This window comes from Hemiscyllium ocellatum, chromosome 28, assembly GCF_020745735.1.
Source record: "Hemiscyllium ocellatum isolate sHemOce1 chromosome 28, sHemOce1.pat.X.cur, whole genome shotgun sequence".
Taxonomy (NCBI): Eukaryota; Metazoa; Chordata; class Chondrichthyes; order Orectolobiformes; family Hemiscylliidae; genus Hemiscyllium; species Hemiscyllium ocellatum.
The window spans coordinates 44,609,270-44,624,113 of NC_083428.1; the positions used below are offsets into that span (position 1 = coordinate 44,609,270).

A 14,844-nucleotide genomic window follows, 5' to 3' on the forward strand; every position below is an offset into this window, starting at 1 on the left:
CTTGAATCTGTGACCCTTGGAATTGACCCCTCCACACTGGGGAAAATGCCTCATACCTTCCACTCTATCCAGGCCTTTCACAATCTTATAAACTTCTGTCAGGTTGCCCCTCCATTTTCTGCTTTCCAGTGAAAACAAACCCGGTCCCTCCAACCTTTCTTCATAGCTAAAATCCTCCACACCCCAGGCAACATCCTGTCAAACCCTTTATGTACCTTCTTCAAGGCATCCACATCCTCTTGGTAGTGTGGTTACCAGAACTGTACACAATATTCCAAGTGTGGCCTAACTAAAGTCCTATAAAGCTGCAGCATATCCTGTCTATCGTTATACTCAATGCCCCTTCCAATGAAGGCAAGCATGCCTTAGGCCTTTTTTACTACGTTATCTACTTGCATTGCTGCCTTTAGTGATCTGTGGGCCTACACACCCAGATCCCTCTGTATATCAATACTCATAATGGTTTTGCCATTCACTGTATAATTTCCACCTGTACCTGACCTTCCCGAATGCATCACCTCACATTTGTCCAGATTGAACTCCATCTGCCATGTTTCTGTCTATGCCTCCAACTGATCGGAATTCTCTGATAATCCTCCTCAACATCTGCAACTCCAACAATCATTGTATCATCCGCAAACGTACTAATTAGATCAGCTACGTTTATCCTCTAAATCATTTATGTACATCACGAATGGCAGAGTCCCAGCATTGATCCCGGTGGAATGCAGCAAGGTGGCTCAGTGGTTAGCACTGCTGCCTCACAGCTCCAGGGACCCGGATTTGATTCCAGCCTCGGGTGACTATCTGTGTGGAGTTTGCATATTCTCCCCGTGTCTGCATGGGTTTCCTCTGGGTGCTCCGGTTTCCTCCCACAGTCCAAAAATGGGTAAGTTATGTGAATCGGCCATGCGAACTTGCCTATAGTGGTCTGGGATGTGTGGGTCAGGTGCATTAGTGGGGTAAATGTCGGATAATAGGGTAGGGGAATGGGTCTGGGTGGGTTACTCTTTGGAGGGTTGCTGTGGACCTGTTGGGCTGAAGGGCCTGTTTTCACACTGTGGGGATTCTATGAACACCACTAGTCAGAGAACTCCATTCCAAAAAGCATCCTCCTACTGTTACCCTTTGTCTCCAGCTGTGTGATGTTATCAGATTGAGTAGAGGTTTCATGCTATCTCCAATACTAACCCTGACATTAAGAATCAATCAGCTGCCTGTGGATTTGGAATTACATACAGGTCAGACTGGGAATGTATGGCAAATTTCTCTAAAGAGACATTAGGGGACCGAAACAGAAACTGCTGGAGAACTCAGCAAGTCTGGTAGCATGTGGAAAGAGAAAGCCAAGTTAACATTTCAAGATCAGCAATCCCTGTTCAGAACTGGACTCCTTTCTGAATATTATATATTGTCCCTTTCATTATTGGGATTTCTAACAAAATTTCTAAAGGTTCTCTTGAACACAGCTAAGAATTCTGGTCCCTCCCTATTTTGGACACAAATACAATCCTAGTTAATGTTCAGGTTGTGGAACTCTCCTACTGTAACTGTCTTATTATTCTTACACTTCTGTGAAATTTGATTATATATTGGTCCTCAAATTTCATCTATCTTTCTCTCTGACTGTTTGGGGGCCTAGCTCAGTTGGCTGGATGACTGGTTTGTGATGCCAACAGTGTAGTTCAATTCCCATACTGGCTGACATTAACCTGAAGGTCCTGTCTTCTCAACCTTGCATCTACTTGTTTCTTACTAATGAGGGAGCAGCCTTATGTCCTTTGGTACTATGGCTACTTTACTTATAGTACCAACATAGTGTGTTAGCTTTTTTTTCTGATTTTTAATTCTATCCATATGGCCTCATTTGGTATATACACACAGAATTCTGGAGAAACTCAACAGGTCTGGTGGCATCTATGGAGAGATATCCAAATATTATGTACAGTTCTGGCCACCACACTACCAAAAGGATGTAGATGCTTTGGAGATGGTTAACATTGAAAGGTTTGGAAGGATATGGGCTGGGTGCTGGCAGGTGGGACTAGATTGGGTTGGGATATCTGGTCGACATGGACAGGTTGGACCGAAGGGTCTGTTTCTGTACTGTACATCTCTATGACTCTATGACTCTATTTCAAGTCTAATGTGACTCTCTTTCAGCTTTGCCAGTGATGCTGATCTGTCATTAAAGAATTTTACAAAGATAGCTGAACTTAAATTTCCTGACTGCCATAGTGGGATATGAACTCAAGTTTCTCAATCATTAGTCTTCTGGGCAACTAATACCACAGTTCCATGGAAAGCTGAATCCTCAGTATACAACTGTTTGATTACAAATAACTCTTTGAATACAAGTACGTTTCGATAACCGATCATCAACGTTTTTCTCCTGATAAGATTCAGGTGAAGCTTCATGGTACCAAGGATATCACATTCTTGAGCTGTTGTACAATCATGAACTCAGAAATGAGGCTCTGTACAGTTAATGCATCACTTCTTTCTCCTTGTATTTCCTCAGTGACACAGGCTCACTTTCTGTTAGCCATGTTCTTTATATTTCTCATCAAGATCCCTTTGCTCTCCCACTGTTCATTATCTCTCACCATTGAGAAACTATCCCAAGTTCCAGAAAATTTTCAAATCCAGTACTGAGGAGAATTCATTGATCTAAAATATTAACCTATTACTAGAGGCTGCTAGGTCTACTCCGTGTTTATAGTGTTTTCTATTTTAATTTCAGACTTCCAGCAGCACACTGTTTTGCTTTGGTTCTACAGTTTTCACTGTGGTATCTCTCTTATGCAAATCCTTTTAGTTGTTTAACAACATTGCTGCTGATCCTATCTCAATCACCTTGTCTTTTCAAAAGATTCTATAGCCTTTCTATCACACCTAGCAATGTAAGCACTTCTCAAATGGTCACAACATCACTATTCTCTAAGATGAATAACGTTCTCTCCATCTACATTGGTGGTGCAGTTGACAGCCAAGAAGGTTACCTCAGAGTACAACAGGACCTTGATCAGATGGGCCAATGGGCTGAGGAATGGCAGGTGGAGTTTAATTTAGATAAATGTGAGGTGCTGTATTTTGAGAGTGCATACCGACGTACAACCCACCCATTCCCCTACATTTATCCCTTTACCTAACACTACGGGCAATTTAGCATGGCCAATTCACCTGACTTGCACATCTTTGGACTGTGGGAGGAAACCCATGCAGTCACTGGGAGAATGTGCAAACTCCACACAGTCAGTCGCCTGAGTCAGGAATTGAACCCAGGTCTCCAGTGCTGTGAGGCAGCAGTGCTAACCACTGTGCCACTGTGCCACCCACATACACTTAATGTTAAGGTCCTGGGAGGTGATACAGAACAAAGAGGCATTGGAGTGCAGGTTCATAGCTCCTTGAAAGTGGAGTCACAGGTAGAAAGTGTAGAGAAGAAGGTGTTTGTTATGCTTGCCTTTATTGGTCAATGCATTGAGTACAGGAGTTGGGAAGTCATGTTGTGGCTGTACAGGACATTGGTCAGGCAACTTTTGGAATACTGCATTCAATTCAGGTCTCCCAGCTATAAGAAAGATGTTGTTAAACCTGAAAGGGTTCAGAAAATATTTACAAGGATGTTGCCAGGGTTGGAGGGTTTGAGCTACGGGGAGAGGCTGAACAGACTGGGGCTGTTTTCCCTGGAGCAATGGAAGGGTCACCTTAGAGAAATTTACAAAATCTTGAGGGGCATGGATAGGGTGAATAGCCAAGGTCTTTTCCCTAGGCTTGCAGAGTCCGAAAGTAGAGGGCATAGGTTTAAAATGAGAAAGGTAAGATTTAAAAGGGACCTGAAGGGCAACTTTTTCATGCAAAGGTGTTGCGTGTATGGAATGACTACTGGAGGAGATGGTGGAAGCTGGTACAATTACAACATTTAAAAGGCAATTGGATAAGTGTATGAATAGAAAGAGTTGAGCAGGATATGGGCCAAATACTGGCAAATGGGACTTGATTAATTTAGGATATCTGGTTGGCATAGATGAGTTGGACCAAAGGGTCTGTTTCTGTGCTGTACATCTTTATGACTCTACTTTCTTTTTTATGTTATGTGCAATAATGTGCAGCTTATTATCTGGCTAATGCTCCTGCCCTGTCCATATGCTATTTTTAAAACTTCTTTCATGGGATTTGGGTGTGGCTGGCTCAGCCGGTATTTTTATGCCCATCCCCAATTACCATTGAGGTAGTGTGATGGGCTATCTCCTTCAACCCCTGCAGTTCATGTGGTGAAGGGAGGCCCACGGTGCTGTTAGGAATGGAAGGAACTTACTGGGGTAGTATTCTTGTTCTACTCCGTATTCAAGGCTCCAGGTTTGGGAGTGGTTGTCAATGGACGATTGAGTTGCTGCACACATCTTGTTGATGATACAAACTGCAGTCACTGTGGATTGGCGGATATGGAGGGACTGAATGTTTATGCTGGTGGATGGGTTAACAATCAAATGAGCAACTATGTCCTGGATGGTGTCAAGCTGATTAAATATTGTTTTAGTGGCACTCTTCCAGGTAAGTGGGGATTATTCTATCACCCAAGAAACAGGAAATTCGACGTTTCGGGCACAAGCCCTTCATCAGGAATGAGGAGAGTGTGCCAAGCAGGCTAAGATAAAAGGTAGGGAGGAGGGACTTGGGGGACGGGTGATGGAGATGTGATAGGTGGAAGGAGGTCAAGGTGAGGGTGATAGGCCGGAGTAGGGTGGGGGCGGAGAGGTCAGGAAGAAGATTGCAGGTTAGGAAGGCGGTGCTGAGTTCGAGGGATTCGACTGAGACAAGGTGGGGGGAGGGGAAATGAGGAAACTGGAGAAATCTGAGTTCATCCCTTGTGGTTGGAGGGTTCCCAGGCGGAAGATGAGGCGCTCTTCCTCCAACCGTCGTGTTGCTATGGTCTGGCGATGGAGGAGTCCAAGGACCTGCATGTCCTTGGTGGAGTGGGAGGGGGAGTTAAAGTGTTGAGCCACGGGGTGGTTGGGTTGGTTGGTCCGGGTGTCCTAGAGGTGTTCTCTGAAATGTTCTGAAAGTAGGCGGCCTGTCTCCCCAATATAGAGGAGGCCACATCGGGTGTAGAGGATGCAATAGATGATGTGTGTGGAGGTGCAGGTGAATTTGTTGTGGATATGGAAGGATCCCTTGGGGCCTTGGAGGGAACTGAGGGGGGAGGTGTGGGCGCAAGATTTGCATTTCTTGCGGTTGCAGGGGAAGGTGCCGGGAGTGGAGGTTGGGTTGGTGGGGGGTGTGGACCTGACGAGGGAGTCACGGAGGGAGTGGTCTTTTCAGAACGCTGATAGGGGAGGGGAGGGAAATATATCCTTGGTGGTGGGGTCCGTTTGGAGGTGGCGGAAATGACGGTGGATGATACGCTGTATATGGAGGTTGGTGGGGTGGTAGGTGAGGACCAGTGGGGTTCTGTCCTGGTGGTGATTGGAGGGGCGGGGCTCAAGGGCGGAGGAGCGGGAAGTGGAGGAGATGTGGTGGAGGGCATCGTCGATCACGTCTGGGGGGAATCTGTGGTCCTTGAAGAAGGAGGCCATCTGGGCTGTACGGTATTGGAACTGGTCCTCCTGGGAGCAGATGCGGCGGAGACGAAGGAATTGGGAATATGGGATGGTGTTTTTACAGGGGGCAGGGTGGGAGGAGGTGTAGTCTAGGTAGCTGTGGGTTTCATCCCTTGTGGTTGGAGGGTTCCCAGGCGGAAGATGAGGCGCTCTTCCTCCATTTCATCCCTTGTGGTTGGAGGGTTCCCAGGCGAAAGATGAGGCGCTCTTCCTCCATTTCATCCCTTGTGGTTGGAGGGTTCGCAGGCGGAAGATGAGGCGCTTTTCCCCTCCCCCCACCTTGTCTCAGTCAAATCCCCCAAACTCAGCACCGCCTTCCTGACCTGCAATCTTCTTCCTGACCTCTCCGCCCCCACCCCACTCCGGCCTATCACCCTCACCTTGACCTCTTTCCACCTATCATATCTCCATCGCCCGTCCCCCAAGTCCCTCCTCCCTACCTTTTATCTTAGCCTGCTTGACACACTTTCCTCATTCCTGAAGAAGGGCTCATGCCCGAAAAGTCGAATTTCCTGTTCCTTGGATGCTGCCTGACCTGCTGCACTTTTCCAGCAATACATTTTCAGCTCTGATACTCCAGCATCTGCAGACCTCATTTTCTCCTCGAAGATTATTCTATCACCCTCCTGACTTGTTTCCTCTAGATGGTGGGCAGCCTTTGGGAAGTCAGGAAGTGCGTTACTTGCCACAGAAGTCCCAGTCTCTAATCCTGTGACCACTTTATTTAAATGGCTGGTCTAGTATGGCTTCTAGTCAATGGGTGGCACGGTGGCTCAGTGGTACTGTTACCTCACAGCGCCAGGGACCCAGGTTCGATTCCTGCCTTGGGTGATTGTCTGTGTGGAGTTTGCACATTCTCCCCATATCTGCATGGGTTTCCTCCCCCAATCCAAAGATGTGCAGTTCTGGTGAACTGGTCATGCTAAATTGCCCATAGTGTCAGGGGGTAAACATAGGGTCGGGGAATGGGTCTGGGTGGGTTGCTATTTGGAGGGTTGGCGTGGACATGTTGGGCCAAAGGGCCAGTTTCCAAACTGTAGGGAATCTAATGTTACCCTAAAGGGTGATGATAGCAACTCTGATATTTTTATTTCACATTTTTAAAAACTTGTCACGCTATTGGTTACTCATGCATTGCTGAACAGGAAACGTTATGAGATTTTATTTCTTATCACTCCTGATTTATTTATACTATTTATTATCACTTCCTTATTGTCTGTTCCTGGAATGTTTATATTATCTTTATCTCCATTGAAATGATGACCTTTACTCTGATAATTTTTAAAAAAATTCTTTTGGTTATTATAATATTTACCTTTTACCTATTCATTGGTGGAAAGTTCTACCAATGCATTCGGGCACAGCTATCCCAGAAATCGTGTCACTATCACACAAAATGAAATCCCTCCTTTTCACCAGTCTTTCAAATTTATTGATTTTCCTGACTTGTTTCACCCTCTGCTCAACAACAGTTGTTGCTGAAAAAGATATATTTTTGTCAAAACCTTTCATCTTACACCCTTCAGGACAATTCACAAGAATACTAAGTCCAGGGCAAAAACAACACTTATACTATTTGAAAGGTCAGTTATAGAGTCATAGGGATGCACAGCACAGAAACAGAGCCTTCGGTCCAACTCATCCATGTCGACCAGATATCCCAACCCAATCTAGTCCCATTTTCCAGCACTTGGCCCATATCGTTTTAAGTGCTGTAACTGTACCAGCCTCCACCACTTCCTCTGGCAGCTCATTCCATACACATACCACCCTCTGCGTGAAAATGTTGCCCCTTAGGTCCCTTTTATGTCGTTCTCCTCTCACCTTAAACCTATGCCCTTGAGTTCTGGACTCCCCCACACCAGGGAAAAGTCCTCGTCTATTTATCCTTTCCATGCCCCTCATGGTTTTATAAACCTCTATAAGGTCACCCCTCAGCCTCCAACATTCCAGGGAAAGCAGCCCCAGCCTGTTCGGCCTCTCCCTATAGCTCAAACCCTCCAACCCTGGCAACATCCTTGTAAATCCTTTCTGAACCCTGTCAGGTTTCACAACATCCTTCCAATTAGAAAGAGACCAGAATTGCATGCAATATTCAAAAAGCAGCCTAACCAATGTCACTCTGCTATAATGTGTGTATTGTCATAGCAAATTGGCTATAACGCGGTCGACGAATTGTGAACATTGTTTTGACAGTGCTGATTGGTTGGCTGAATCTAATAACACGTGGCAGTTAATTGCCAATCAACATTAATGGGTGCAATCTCCATGGTTACAACCCAACCAATCAGAGTCTAAGTGCCAAACAATCAGAGCTCATTTCTCACAGTGTAAAACAAAAACAGAAATGACTGGAAAAACTCAGCAGCATCTGTGAAGAGAGAAACAGAATTAAAGTTTTGGATTCAGAGACCCTTCTTCAGAATGGACTCTGGACCCGTAATGTTAACTCTGTTTCTTTCCCCACAGATGCTGTCAGATCTACTGAGATTTTTCCAGCATTTTCTGTTTTTAGTTCTGATGTCTAGCATCCACAGTTCTTTGGTTTATTTTCTGTCAGTGTAAATGTTGCTTTCCGTTTGAAGTGGTATTTCTTGTGAATTGTCCTGATGGGTGTAAGATGAGAAGCTTGAAAGAAATGTGTGGCTTTTCAGCTATATTCAGGTTCTGCACTACCAAATGACTAAACAGCAATTAGTTGACCTCACAGACTTGAGGCTATTGTCCTCAAGGTCCTAATTTAGTTCCTAATTTCTGGTAACTCTTCACCTGGAGGTTTTCCTGCTGTTCCCCATGGTCCAGTCCACAGCATTCTCACGTCTGAGTGAGACGATTATAGGTTCAGACCCCAGACTTGAGCACAACAATCTGAAATAACTTTGGAAATGTGGCACAGCCAGCAATTTATCATTTGGATAAGATGTTGATCGGAGGCCCAACTTGCTCTCTCCGGTAAAAGTGGGAAAAAAGAAGTCCATGGATGTATTTTGAAGATGATTTGGGGGAGTGTTCTGGTGACTTGGGATTCTGACCAATATTTATTCCAAACTACCATATCTAAAAGAGATTATCTGGTCATTGTCACCGTTACTATAAGTTGGGTCTTGCTTAACACAAATCATTTTCCAGGTTTTCTACACTGTAAAAGTGGCCACATTTTAAAATTAAAGTAATTCATTGGTTGTAGTGCATTACAGTCAGAAGGTCCTGGGGTCCACAGCATAGTCTACTTTGGCTCATCTAGCCTTTACCAGTCAAAAACAACCACCTAAGTGTTCTAATCCCATTTTCTAGCACTTCACCCTTGTAAGCCTTCGCATCACAAGTGCATGTTTAAACACTACTTAAATGTTGTGAAGGTTTCTGCCTTTTTTATCCTTCTAGAAAGTGAGTTCCAAATTCTTACCATCCACTTGGGAAACATTCCTCACAGTCAGGTCGGCACCAGAGAAATATTTGACACACCTGTCCAATATGTGTGCGGTTTCCTCCCATTGAAACCTCCCATTCAATAGCATCAGCAATGGGAGATACTGATGAGCACAATGTGGATGATATGCTTTGACGACCTGCAGTATGACCTATGGAAACCAAACTTGAACACTCCTGAATTCCAAAAAGACTTTTGCGTAATGGCAAGAGTGTGGCGACATTAATCTGATAAGAGTAGGTTTAACCTCATTCCTGTCTCCATTCCAGTAGGATGAGTCACAGACATGCAGAAACCTCACCTGACAGTAAAAGGCTTTATATTGCGACGTCCGAATCAGAAAAATGCTGGCTGTTGGCATGTACCTTGGATTACCAGGGTAACAGTACGAGAGGCAACCCTCACTCATTGTCTCAGTTTTGGTTTTCCATGGGTTGTGCATTTTTCACTACAATTTTGAGTTTCAAAGCTGATTGTTGGGTTCTTAAGATGTTACAGGGTTAGAAACTATTTGCATTTCTCAATCAACAGAGGCATGGGCTTTCCCATCAATTAATAGCCTAGTTAAAAAGCACATCAGGACTTTATGATCCCACCAAATATATAGGATTTGGGAAGGCCTAATGGAGGTGGTAACCTTCAGGTGAAAGCAAGGGCCATTGATCTGTATCCTGGTCAATATTTCCCAATATCACTAGAACTGAATATCTGTTCATTATCACATTTGGTGTTTATGTGATCTTGCTGTGTCAAAATTAGTTGTCATATTTCCCTATATTACAGTAATGAGGAGAACTGTATTTATATTTGAGGAACAGTATGTTGGCTTGGGGTATAGGATATTGTATGTTTGGAAACAGGATAGTATATGTTGGTTTGGGAGTAGATTACTGTATGATGTATTTGAGGAGCAGAATATTGTATTTTGGGTTAGATTGGCAGCATATTTCAGTCAACTTTGGGGAACAGGATGTGCATGACTTTGAATTCAAAAATGTAACCACACTAAGTGGTGAGTAAGCTGGATTAGCTAGAAACATAAATAACTACGCAGGAATATGACGTATTGGCTGGACCATAAAGTGACATAAAAAGTGGTGAGAACTGAAAACTTTAGGTTCATGGAACCGAAGTGCTCAGAAAAGATAGGACTGACAAAAGGAGGATATGACAGTGAAAAGGTAGCTCACATAAAAGAGAAGCAAAAACTTTCTTCTGGTATGGTAGTGAGAAGTTGGGTAGTTGCAGTTAGAGATAATAAGATAATATCTGTTTTGTGGTCCAGGGCATGGCTAGAATACTTAATGAGTACTGTGTATCAATATTTATGAATGTAGGGAGTACTGACAATGTATTAGTAGAAGGTGGGATGGCAGAAGAACTGGAATTGTTCAAAACTGATGGACAGGGACCTGATCAGGTGTACCTAGAACTCTGTGGGAAGACAGAGAAGTGATTGCTGTGCCCCTTGCCGAGTTAATTGTATCATCGACAGCCACAGGTGAGGTGTCAAAGACTGGAGGGTGGCTAATGTTGTGCCATTATTTAAGATAGGCTGTATGGAAAAGCCGGGGAACTATAGACTGGTGAGGCTTCCATTGGTGGTGGGTAAGTTGTCAGAGGGGATTTTGAGGGAGAGTATTTACAAAGACTTGGAAAGGCAAGGACAGTTTGGGGTAGTCAGCAAGGTTTTGTATGTGTGAAATCGTATCTCAGTAATTTGACTGAGACTTTTTTGAAGCAGTGACAAAGAAGACTGATGAAAGCTGTGTGTTAGACTGGTTAGTTAGGTTAGATCAGTTAGGGAAGCTAACCAATTGGATGTAAAATTGTCTTGAAGATAGGAGATGGAAGATGGTGGCAGAGGGTTGCTTTTTGACCTGGAGGCCTGTGACCAGTGGTGTTCCATAAGGATTGGTGCTAGGTCTACTGTTGTTTGTCATTTCTATAAATGTTTTGGATGTGAATATAAGATGCATGATTAGTGAGTTTGCAGATGACACCAAAATAAGTTCAGTGGTTGGTGAAGAAGATTACGGCTGAGTACAACAGGATCTTTATCAGATGGGCCAATGGGCTGAGGAGTAGCAGATGGAGTGTAATTTAGATAAATGTGAGGTGTTGTATATTGGTAGGCCAAACCAGATCAGGAGATATATACTTAATGGTACGACCCTAGAGAATGTAGCTGAACAAAGGGATCAAGGGGTGCAGGTACATAGTTCCTTGAACGTGGAGTCGCAGGTAGTCAGGCTAGTGAAGAAGGCATTTGGCACACTTGCCTTCATTGGTCAGAACATTGAATTTAGGAGTTGGGATGTCATATTGAAGCTGTGCAGAACATTGGTGATGCCACTTTAGAATACTGCATACAAATCTGGTCACCCTTCTATAGGAAGGATATTGCTAAACTTGAGAGGGTGAAGAAAAGATTTCCAAGGATATTGCCAGGGTTGGAGGGTTTGAGATATAGGGAGAGGCTGAATAGGCTGGGGCTTTTCTCCCTGGGGAGTCAGAGGCGGAGGGGTGATGTTATAAAGGTTTACAAAATCACCAAGGCCATGGATAGGGTGAATAGCCAAGGTCTTTTTTCCAAAACTAAAGGGTATAGGATTAAGGTGAGAGGGAAAAGATTTAAAAGGGACCTGAGGGCAACTTTTTCATGCAGTTGGTGCATGCATGGAACAAGCTGCTAGAGGAAGTGGTAGAGGCAGGTACAATTTAAAAGGCATCTGGATGGGTACTGAACAGTCAATAGAAAGGATTTAGAGGGAAATAGGCCAAATACTGGCAAATGGGATGAGGTCAGATTGGGATGTCTTGTTGGCACGCAGAAGTGGAAGATTATGGCATTTAAGCCCTCCCACTATCTCTATTCTGACCTCCTTTTGCAACCCCAGAGGATCAGACAACCTATTCCTGGTAAGCATGGTCAGCCTTTCATCCAAATCTTCTTTACCAATTTTTAACCCATCAGCGATTTCCGCTTCTACTGATATTTTGTCAGCATCCTGTTCAGCTTGTGAGCAAAGCCAATTATCGGAGTCGGAGCGAAGACATGCAATGTTACAAAAGTGAAATCAGCCATTATTTGCAAGGATGAAAATAGAGGCTGAAATATTAATTCAGAGTCAAATAGAAAGCTGATGGAGTGAACCACCTGGCAGATTGAGATAGCGGCCAAAGAGTCAGTTGGAGCTGATCCAATGAAATCTCCCAGTTGGGCAGGTGAGTTCATAATGACCCTTCTGTCACACTGAGATTACCACTTCACCAGAGCAAATTGTGAAACTGAAACTGATAAACCTGGTCAAGTACCAGACAATATCCATGAAGAGCTGCTTATTGTTTGAACCCAATTGTTTCCCAGATGTCCCTCACAAGTGTGAACCTGCTCTCCCTATCAAATAGAGTGATTTGAATTTACAACTCAAATCTGCTCCTATGCTTGATAAATGTAATCTATCCACTCTAGCCCACATCCTATTTGTTCCCTATACAAGACTAATGTGACTCCTCCAGTAGGTCGGTGCATGTTTCTATTGACTCTGCTCATGGGTGCTGGTTTATTTAGACTAATGTTATGTGCTTGCAATCCCAGTGAGGAGCCACGCCGGAAATTGAATCCTGTTAAACTACCCATGCAGTTTGTGGGATAATTGCACTTCTTTTGAATTAGGAAATGTTGGGTTCAAGCCGCACACGAGAGGGTCATATACATAAGGCAGCAAAACAAGTGCCACCTGAAAGTTGACCTTAACAATGTTAAAAATCACACAACACCAGGTTATAGTCCAACAGGTTTAATTGGAAGCACTAGCTTTCGGAGCAATGCTCCTTCATCAGGTGATTGTCAGCTGAAGGGGAATCGCTCTGAAAGCTAATGTGCTTCCAGTTAAACCTGTTGGACTATAACCTGGTGTTGTGTGATTTTTAACTTTGTACACCCCAGTCCAACACCGGCATCTCCAAATCATGACCCTAACAATGCATGTTACATCAAGGTGGGAACAAAGACCCCATGACTTAGTGAAAGAACAGGATGGAGTTCTCCTTTCCTGTTGCTTTCTTAATAATATCCCCCACCCAAACAGAAATGTTGATGGGTCATTTAATTTAATTTCTTCTTGAACATGGGTGACATTGAAGAGTTTAGAATTATTTCAATTTCTAGTGGCCCTGAGTAATGTTAATGTTGATCACAAATAACACGCCATTCTTGTCTACGTGACATGAGTGACTACATTTCAAGTGCTTGAGCTCTGCAAAAATACATATTCCTCCGTTTATATTTTACTTAAGAACTTATTTTCTTAAGGTCTTACTAAAGCCAAGGCAGAATTTCACTCTCTGTCTCAGCACAGAGTGGGGGGAGTGTCAGCCGGAGACAGAAACCCACCTTTTCACCTATTCTATAAAATACGTGATTTTTGTTTTCACAGCTATCAATAACACTTTAAATTATAGAGCACCTTAAACTTAACAAAATGTCCCAAACTGCAGTAGGAAATGTAAATTAAAATACGGTGCTGAGTCACACAAGGAATTAGTAGAGCAATCAAAAACTTGGTCAAAGAGGAATATCTGAGAAAATTTAGCTAAAGAGGTAGAGATTTTTAGGAAGGAAATTCCAAAACTTAGGATCTTGACAGCCAAAGGCACAGTCGCTAATAGTAAAGTGATTGAAATCAAGGATACTGAAGAAACCAGAATTGGAGGAATACAGATAGTTCATAGGATAATGGAGCTGGAGGAGATTACACAGAGAGGGTTAGGCATGGGGGATTTGAAATCGAGGATGAGGTTATTAAACCAAGCTACAGCCAATGTCAGCGATGGGGAAACAGGATTCTGTGCGAGTTGGTTTTGGATGATCACAACTTCTTGGAGAGTATAATATACAAAAGCTAGGAGTTCAGTGGAAATACAGGTTATTCTGTTACACCAAATAGGCTATAATGTGATTGACGAATTGTAGGTGTTGTTTGGATAACGCGAGCTTTCTACTGAATGGGTATAGCGATTCTCTGTTAGCGATCTTCTACTGGGCGGTTTTCTATAGCAGTTTTCTATAGCCCAAGCTGCAGAGGAACACAGCTGTCGCATTACAGCAGAACAAACTGTAGACATGCCTAGAGGTAACAAAGACATTCTTAAGGGTTCAATAGTAGATGAGGTGAGGCAGGTATTGTTAGAGTGATAGAAATGGAGAGTCTTTGGAGTGGATAGAGTCATAGAGTCATAGAGATGTACAGCATGGAAACAGACTCTTCAGTCCAACCCATCCATGTTGACCAGATATCCCAACCCAATCTCGTCCCACCTGCCAGCACCCGGCCCATATCCCTCCAAACCCTTCCTATTCATATACCCATCCTGTGCCTTTTAAATGTTGCAATTGTACTAGTCTCCACGATTGAACGGTTGATCAGGACAGTGAAAACCGCTTGAATTCTTCAGCATTCCATGATGACATGGTTGGCAAGAAATGTTGTTATTAAATTGATAATCTCATTAGTAAAAGAAATATCATACAAAAGAGAATTAATACAAGACTGAAAGAATTAATCCTTTAAATTCTTACCTTACTCTGTTGGTCTCTTGCTTGACAAAGTGCCTGCCAAGGAGGAGTATATTTAAGCATCTTTGCATTTGGATTCTCTCTTTGTCACTTGCTCTTCAGTATTTCTCTGATCAGAGTCTCCACGTTTCTCTCAGAGTACGTGAGTAACTTCTGACAGCTCCCAATGCAGCTGCTCTTAATGTTTCCATTGATTTGCCCTGCGGAGTTTAAAGAGGATGGTACATTTT

At 43.5% G+C, this 14,844-nt stretch overlaps 1 protein-coding gene across 2 annotated transcripts in view; it reads right to left on the reverse strand.

Annotated features, from left to right (window-relative positions):
- Window positions 1–14,808, reverse strand: part of LOC132829059 (mitotic interactor and substrate of PLK1-like) — a 94,128-nt gene extending 79,320 nt beyond the window's left edge. For both annotated transcript variants that reach the window (XM_060846351.1, XM_060846350.1), the window contains exon 1: window positions 14,618–14,808. In XM_060846351.1, the coding sequence (XP_060702334.1) occupies window positions 14,618–14,677 (60 nt within the window). In that variant the 5' untranslated portion in view covers window positions 14,678–14,808. The remainder of the gene's footprint in view (window positions 1–14,617) is intronic.
- Window positions 14,809–14,844: the final 36 nt, after the last annotated feature.